The sequence below is a fragment of the Eleutherodactylus coqui genome, chromosome 12 (assembly GCF_035609145.1).
Source record: "Eleutherodactylus coqui strain aEleCoq1 chromosome 12, aEleCoq1.hap1, whole genome shotgun sequence".
Lineage (NCBI taxonomy): Eukaryota > Metazoa > Chordata > Amphibia > Anura > Eleutherodactylidae > Eleutherodactylus > Eleutherodactylus coqui.
This window is the reverse complement of record NC_089848.1, coordinates 40,464,454-40,473,442: the sequence shown is the minus strand read 5'-3', so window position 1 is coordinate 40,473,442 and position 8,989 is coordinate 40,464,454. Positions and strand designations below refer to the sequence as shown.

At 43.2% G+C, this 8,989-nt stretch overlaps 1 protein-coding gene across 1 annotated transcript; it reads right to left on the bottom strand.

Moving 5' to 3' along the window:
- Positions 1-4,525: 4,525 nt before the first annotated feature.
- On the bottom strand, positions 4,526-7,816 carry LOC136586626 (uncharacterized). The gene is made up of 3 exons (XM_066584775.1): positions 7,304-7,816; positions 7,036-7,217; positions 4,526-4,664 (listed from the first exon to the last, which is right to left on the bottom strand). The coding sequence occupies exons 1-3, from the start codon at positions 7,801-7,803 to the stop codon at positions 4,582-4,584; spliced, it is 765 nt and encodes a 254-aa protein (XP_066440872.1). The 5' UTR covers positions 7,804-7,816; the 3' UTR covers positions 4,526-4,581.
- Between the last annotated feature and the right edge of the window lie 1,173 nt (positions 7,817-8,989).

Sequence of the window (8,989 nt, the reverse complement as noted above, 5' to 3'; positions counted from 1 at the left end):
AGTTCTAATTGTGGCATAAGGCGCATTCTGATTTGATATTTCTCTTGACTATGAAAAAGTTGATACATTCTCGGTGGAGCGCCACGGGTCAACGTTTGTTTCATTATCACAACTAAATTAAGTGTTGCAGCTCAGTCAGATTCATCACCATGTTGAAAAGAAATCAGGAGTTGCGGCTGGCCGCTGGCCCTTTTCTCACAGTGTACAATCCCTGTTAATCCCTTTAAGGACCAGGGTATTTTAGCCCTGAAGGACCAAAGAGTTTTTAGGGATTTTACCAATGTGTTGGTTATACTGCCTATTTTTTTTTTCTTCCGCTCCAAGAATTATTTTTGCTGCTTTTCTTTCCCGTGATATATAGAGCTATTTTTTATACCTCTGCTCACTGACTTTCTTCCATTTTATTAGCTTTGTTAGGGTTAAAATGCTAAAAAAAAACCTTTTAATTTATAGTTCATTTTTAAAATTAGTATATTTAAGCTAAAATAAAGTACAATAACGGGTTCCTCATTTTGTTTGGACATTTTAAAATATACCGTATATACCGGCGTATAAGACGACTTTTGAACCCCGAAAAATCTGCTCTGCAGTCGGGGGTCGTCTTATGCGCCGGTAATACAAAAAAAAAAAAAGTGTAAAAAAAAAAAATTTTATTACTCACCTCCCACGGCGTTCTGTCGCGCTCCGGCAGGATGTCGCTCGCTCCGGCAGGCTGTCGCTGGCTCCTCGTCCCCGCCGCAGCATAGCTTTCTGAATGCGGGGCTTGAAATCCCCGCTTCCAGAAAGCTAATACACACGCCGGCAGCCATGACAGCATTGAATGGCTGTGATTGGCTAAAGCACACGTGGCTTCAGCCAATCACACTATTCAATGACATCATTGAATGGCTGTGATTGGCTGAAGGCGCACGTGTTAGCAATCACACCCATTCAATGATGTCATTGAATAGTGTGATTGGCTGAAGCCACGTGTGCTTTAGCCAATCACAGCCATTCAATGATGTCATGGCTGCCGGCGTGTGTATTAGCTTTCTGGAAGCGGGGATTTCAAGCCCCACATTCAGAAAGCTATGCTGCGGCGGGAACGAGGAGCGAGCGACAGCCTGCCGGAGCGAGCGACATCCTGCCGGAGCGCAACAGAACGCCGGGGGAGGTGAGTAATAAAATTTTTTTTTTTTCTCCACTGAATACCGGCGTATAAGGTGACAGTTGGGGGGTCGTCTTATACGCCCCGTCGCCTTATACGCCGGTATATACGGTAATTTGTATAGTCTCAGATTACAAGGCACATAAGGCAACGGTTTTGGTCGACGGAGGCACGACTTGGGAACGACTAAGTGGCTAACAATATTATATAAATTAGTTTTTCTTTCCATCCTGTTTTTTTCACTTAACCCTTTCCAATGCAATTTGTAACCTGGTTTTCCTAGGGGGCTTACTCTTTTTCTGCCGTTATATAACAGCGCTATATGCTGGCTAAAGCCAGTACTGCATGAGGTGACACGTTGGATAGGCTCCGACAGCAGAGAGGCTGGCAATATACAGTAAGAGAACCCCGGCGGACATCTTCCAACATCGGAGCTGTACAGCCTTAAATCACAATGTCTTCAGACATCAGACAGTGGATTGGAAAGGGTTAATTCTGTAACTATTTTTTTTCACCCCATGATGTCATAAGTTTTTTGCGCAAATTGGGCAAAAATGTTCATTAGGAAAGAGATATAAATGTTGGTTTATTTGGAAAAATGCTATGGTTTTCGATGATTATTGCATTACTACTGAGGGTTAGTGTATACTGCTATTGTGTATTATGCCAATAGATGTATGTTACAGCTATTGTCATGGCCCACTTGTGCATGCTGTGTGTAAGTAGTCCGATCCTAGTGACAGTAGCGATATTGAGGCTTTACATAACCAGTCATTTGCTGGGTGGGGCATGTACATCTGATCAATGAATGGTAGGGCATGGCTGACCGTGCAGGAATGTTCTTGCTGATGGCAAAAATGGCAGGCATAGGGAACAGTGGATGCATAAAGGCATGCACACAAAGTGACTAAGCTCAGGATAATCTCGACAGACCACCAGTAGAGGATCATCTGATCATACGACAAGCATGAGCAGCAACAACTGTTTCATTGTCCGCTATCCCAAGACATGTGACACCATTGTTCCACCACATGTCTGTCTGAACCACTTCTAGGCGCTTGGCTGAAGGACATTTGGTCTCACGGGATCCATTAATTGTACAGCCTCTAACACCCACCCACTGTCGTATCCATTTGCAGTGATATCGTGAATGATGAAACTGTACTGCTAAGGAGTGGAACCAGGTTGTCTTGATCAACAAATCCAGGTTTAGTTTGGGTACTGATGACGGTCGTATTCGTGTCTGGAGACCTCTGGGTGAGCATCTCAATCCTGCTTTTGATGTGGAGCGACACACTGCCCCCTGCTGGTCTGATGGTCAAGGGGGCCATTGTATATGACAGTCAGTCACTCCTAGTAGTGGTACAAGGAATAATGACACTTCAGCGATATGTTCAGGACATCCTGCATTCACATGTGTTCCTCTCATGGCAGCTTCTAAGAGGACTTTTCCAGCAGGATAATCTTTGGCTGCACACAGCAAGGGGGGCACAGGAATGCCTCTACAACATTTCAACACTTCTGTGGCCTACCCGATCATAAGAAATTGTCTGTAATTTTAGGACAAGTTGTATTTTTCAATGGCACAACAATGGATTGAAGGACTTTATTTCATTTTTTTTTTTTTGGAGGGGGGGGGGGTTTAGGGTGGAGATGGAAAAATCTACAAAAATTCCGCCATTGTTTTTGGTTTTTGTTATTATGGCATTCACTGTTCGATACAAATAATGACAACTTTATCCGTATTGGCACGATTACTGCGATACCAATTTTATATATATTTTTAATTTTTTTTACTAATGTTGCACAATAACACATTTTAAAGAAAAATAATTGAATATGCATAGCCCCATTCTAAGATCGTTAGCATTTTTATTTTTTCGGCAACAGAGCTTTGTGAGCGCGTATTTTTATGGGAAGAGATGCAGTCTGTAATGCTACTATTTTGAGGGACATGTGATTTTTGAATTGTTTAGTATTGCTTTTTCTGCGAAGCAACAAAATAAAAATAACAATTCTGGCTTTACTTTTTTAAATAATTTTTACGGTGTATCGATATGAATGCGGTAATACCTATTACATATTGCATTAGCAATGCATACCTTAGCTAAGCACCACACTACCTCCAACAAAGCACAATCACTGCCTGCATGACACTCCACTGCCACTTCTCCTGGGTTACATGCTGCCCAACCCCCAACCCCCCCCCCCCCCCCCCGCACGACCCAGTGTCCACAGCGCACACCAAACTGTCCCTGCGCAGCCTTCAGCTGCCCTCATGCCACGCAACACTCATGTCTATTTATAAGTCCGGAATAAGGAAATAGTGACTGGCAGCATTCAGCAATGTAGAAAAATACAAGATTTATTTCCCCATTACAAAAATTACGGCAACGTTTCGGTCGTAATAGACCTTCCTCAAGCCAATACATATCATATAAAGTGCACCATATATATAGGAAATGTGAACACCATTAGCCAATGACATACAAACATGCACAGGAGTGTCTCATCACTGATTACCTCTCTCCACACGTCTCAGCTGTTATCCGGCGCATCGTTGATGATGTCATCTTTAGTTGACCTCCTCACACATTGGTGCGTCCATCTAAGTTGAACCGCACCCTCTGCGCATGTGCCGAGCTACAACTATCGCGAGAACACGCTCTAAGCCACAGTAGGGCACAGCGGCCATGTCAGAAATGGGCAAACCGCACTAAAGGTGCGTCTGCGCATGCGCCGGTCGTCGGGCCCAGCGACCACGTCAGAAATGGGCAAACCGCACTGATAGTGCGTCTGCGCATGCGCCGGTCATCTGTCATCACAGAGGCCGATACTCGGTCCCATCACCGCGCCACAACCTTACTTCCGCATTCCACCTATATATTATCTACTCGGATACCTCCTCAGTGCATTGGTCACCCGTAGTGATGCAATGCAAAGTGTCAGGATCGCCGATCATGCGTTACCACAACTGACACTGACCGCATACCGCATAACCTGCAGCATCTACTGAGAGGACCCCGATGTATATATCTATTAATGTCACATATCAGATGGATAAATATGAGGATAAAGAGTAAGTAAATTCTTTCTCCATCATACCTATCACAGGGAGAATATATCTATCCAATATAATATAGATGACCTTTTATCATTACTGTGATGTTCTATATCTAATAAAAAAGGGGTATATCAACAACCTACTGGTATTATCAAGTAATGTCCCCATATTCATCTAGAAAGTCATCCCTTCCAGGTCTATTCACGTTGACGAAGGCTATCTTATCTAATAATATACATTCTCACCCATAGAGTATGAATAGTCCAATGTTAACCCATTGTATAGACCAATAAAAAAGAACAGAACACCAACTGTTAACTGCCTAGTCAAATTGTGATTTTATTGATACTATACATCACTATGCATGAATCTATATTTTTTCTTCAAGATGATGAAATAATGGACCGTCATATCTCAGACGTGTGGCGAGGGAACCAGCGAGAGACCAACAACCTGTGTAAACAAAACAAAAAGAATACAATTACACATATACCCATAAAAAACTCATTAATAAAACATATGTACAGTTCATATACTGATGTGTGTAACAAGATTTACAAGAACGGCTGAAAAATGTACTCCTGATTAAGCCCTTTTGGGTGCATGGTGTCCAACTCGTATATCCATTTTAACTCACGCTTTTTTAATAAAAATTCTCTATCACCCCCCCGTGGAAGTACGGGGACATGATCAATGACCCTAAATTTGAACTGGCTGATGTTGTGTTTAGCCTCCAAAAAATGTCGCGATACAGGTAATTGTAAATTTTCCGTCCGAATTGTACTCTTGTGCTTCACCATACGTGATCTCACCTCCATAGTGGTTTCACCCACATACCCAAGGCCACATGGGCAGGTGATGAGGTAGATCACGTATGGTGAAGCACAAGTATATCTCCCCTGTATCTTGTACCTATTGCCCCTGAGAGGATGCCGAAATTCGTCACCCCTCACCAAATTGTTACAACAACTACAGGCAAGGCATGGGAAGTTCCCCTTCCTAGGGGGTTTAAAGAAACTCTGGACGGCTGATTTGTGTGAAGCAAAGTGTGAGTGGACCAGTTGGTCACCTATGTTTCTACCTCTTCTATATGCATTTATAGGCTTATTTTTAAATTCAGGTATTACAGCCCCATCTAATGTCAGCAGTGGCCAATGTTTTTTGATAATGTTACCAACGGTTCCACTAAGATTATTAAAGGTACTGACAAACGGAATCCTATCCATTGTCTGTTTCTTTAATTTAGGTGTCAAAAGATCTTGTTGTGGTATTGCCCTAGCTCGTATGGCAGCTTTTGTGATGATTGGTGCAGGGTATCCCCTATCTAGGAACCTCCTACACATCTCATCCAATCTTAAATCAATGGTTTGATCGTGTGCTATTCTTCGCACTCGTAAAAGTTGACTCCATGGTAGTGAGTCCTTCATGGCGACCGGATGGTTGCTACTATAGAGCAATAAACTGTTCCGATCTGTCTTTTTTGTGTAAAGATCCGTTACCAATCCCATTCCTTGTCTTTTAATCAAAACGTCAAGGAATTGGATTTCCACAATAGAGTAAGACATAGTGAACTGAAGTTCTGGGTAAATAGCGTTTAAAAAGGTATGGAATTCCTGTAATGTTTGGAGCGAACCCTTCCATAAAGCAAACACGTCGTCGATGTACCGACCCCAGTACACCAACGACGCCGCATATATGGAGGTATAGATATACTTCTCCTCAAATTGGCGCACAAAAATGTTGGCGTATGTTGGCGCCACATTAGAGCCCATAGCAGTGCCCTGTCGCTGTCTGTAGTACACCCCCCCAAACAAAAAATAATTGTTGCGGAGGATGTACTCCAGCAGCGACAGGGCAAACTGCATGCACTCAGAGGACATATCCGATGCCATCAGAAACTGTCTGACGGCATCTATCCCTTTATCGTGACTGATAGAGGTGTATAGCGCAGTCACATCAAAGGTGACCAGAATAACATCTTCGGTCATATCAAACGATGCAATTTTTTTCAAAAAGTCAGATGTATCCCTGATGTGTGAATCCGCCTCATCTGCAAAACGCCTCAGGACCTTGTCCAAAAATCGTGCGATATTGCAGAAGAGTGAGTTTCTGCCTGAAACAATCGGTCTCCCAGGGGGGTTCTGGGGATCCTTGTGGACCTTTGGGAGGGTGTATAAAGTGGGAACAATGGGGTGCTGGATATCAAGGAATTTCAACAGCTTTTTATCGATCAAACCTGCCCATAGTGCCTCATTCAACATTCCCCTTAATTGTAATTGAAACCGTATGGTAGGGTCCGATCGCAATTTTTCATAAACATTTTCATCATTTAATTGTCTGAACACTTCTGTTGTGTACATACTGGTATCCATCACGACTATTGCTCCACCCTTATCGGCTGGTTTAACCACAATCGCATCATCCTGCGCAAGAGAATTGAGGGCTTTCCTTTCCCTCATATTAAGGTTATTCTTAAGCCTCCTCTTGTTACCCAATGTTTTGGATCTCAGTTTTTCAATATCTTTTAATACTAATTTAGCAAATACTTCGATTTGAGGATTTGATGTAGGTGGTTGATACGTACTTTTGTTGCGAAGACCAGTTCCAACCAGGGAAAAAGACCCCGGTGTAGTGGTCTGTGCAACTGTACGTGATGGTTGTGAGGAAAATTGATTTTTAAGCCTTAAATTTCTGAATAAACGATGTACATCAAGATTAAGATCAAACCAATTCATAGAAGTTACACAGCAAAATGATAGACCCTTGCCCAATACAGTCGTCTCATCTGATGTCAATACCCTGGAAGAAATGTTGATTACAATACCGTCACTGGTAGGTTCACAAGCTCCAACACCCACTATTTCCTGAAGTCCATCAGCGGTGGTCGTTTCGTGGATCGGGTCATCACCCCGTCGGGATCTCTTGTATGCCCTGTGATGTTTTCGTCCGCCTCGGCGGCACCGGAAGGTCCCTCTTTTCTCTTCATCCTGTTTGGATTGCCACGGCCTAAAAAAGAAGAAGAGGATGTGGAGGCACCCACATGATCATTCTTGGCCGAATCGTCCGTTGAAATCGAACCACGAGATGAGAACCCAAATTGGTTTCTATTCCTGGGTTGACGGCGTCGTTGTCGTCTTTGTTTGGTATTCGATTCAAAGGGATCTGTGACTTTATTCTTTGATGTCTGCCAACAAAATACACGACCATAAGCATAATCGTCGACATCCCTAAACCACTTGGTTTTTTTTATACTCTCCAATTCCTCCTGATGTCGTTTGAGATATGTTGTTTTTTTCTCCTTATGTTTATTCCAGTCCTCTGGTGTCAAGATCTCTAGAATATTCTTTTCCAAGGAGGATATGCGAGCTGTACTCTCAGCAATCTCCAACTGTAAGAACTCAACATTCAAGACAATCATGTCAAACGAAAATTTATTCACTATGCCTTCAAATTTTGAACAAAATGTCTTGTTATCTGCCATTAAGGTCGGGCGCACATGTGGGCGTAGCCCTCTCGGAATGCGTTTTACCTTAAAATATTCACATAGTGTGGACATGTGCAAAGATAGGGAGATGTTCTTTTTATTTTCCATCTCCCACTTCCGTAGTAACATATCCACTATTGGCATTTCTAGATAGCTATTCTTGCGTGTAGCTCCTGCAATAATCTTGTTAACATCCACATCCGAATACGAAAAAATAACAGGGTTACCTGGTCTGTCAGAGTCCGGGTATTTTTCCATTTTGTGCCTGTATCAGGTGCAAGCTGGATCTGGTTTGTAGATATCACTGAGTAGAAAAAAGAGGTTCCCAGCAGCACAGCATATATCCTCACATAGAGCCAGGCAAAACAGTGTGCAAAAGCCAGTCAGGAAGCCTAAACCAGAGAGGCTCCAAGGGTGCAGTCAGGAATAAGGAAATAGTGACTGGCAGCATTCAGCAATGTAGAAAAATACAAGATTTATTTCCCCATTACAAAAATTACGGCAACGTTTCGGTCGTAATAGACCTTCCTCAAGCCAATACATATCATATAAAGTGCACCATATATATAGGAAATGTGAACACCATTAACCAATGACATACAAACATGCACAGGAGTGTCTCATCACTGATTACCTCTCTCCACACGTCTCAGCTGTTATCCGGCGCATCGTTGATGATGTCATCTTTAGTTGACCTCCTCACACATTGGTGCGTCCATCTAAGTTGACCCGCACCCTCTGCGCATGTGCCGAGCTACAACTATCGCGAGAACACGCTCTAAGCCACAGTAGGGCACAGCGGCCATGTCAGAAATGGGCAAACCGCACTAAAGGTGCGTCTGCGCATGCGCCGGTCGTCGGGCCCAGCGACCACGTCAGAAATGGGCAAACCGCACTGATAGTGCGTCTGCGCATGCGCCGGTCATCTGTCATCACAGAGGCCAATACTCGGTCCCATCACCGCGCCACAACCTTACTTCCGCATTCCACCTATATATTATCTACTCGGATACCTCCTCAGTGCATTGGTCACCCGTAGTGATGCAATGCAAAGTGTCAGGATCGCCGATCATGCGTTACCACAACTGACACTGACCGCATACCGCATAACCTGCAGCATCAACTGAGAGGACCCCGATGTATATATCTATTAATGTCACATATCAGATGGATAAATATGAGGATAAAGAGTTAGGGCAATACCACAACAAGATCTTTTGACACCTAAATTAAAGAAACAGACAATGGACAGGATTCCGTTTGTCAGTACCTTTAATAATCTTAGTGGAACCGT

Excerpts from the sequence above, each read along its gene's own strand:
- LOC136586626 (XM_066584775.1), bottom strand. The coding sequence starts at position 7,803 with ATGGAAAATAAAAAGAACATCTCCCTATCTTTGCACATGTCCACACTA. Across the intron at positions 7,218-7,303 it reads AGGAATAGAAACCAATTTGG|GCCGTGGCAATCCAAACAGG; the intron begins GTTCTCATCTCG and ends CTTCTTTTTTAG. Across the intron at positions 4,665-7,035 it reads TTGTGAACCTACCAGTGACG|GTTGTTGGTCTCTCGCTGGT; the intron begins GTATTGTAATCA and ends TTGTTTACACAG.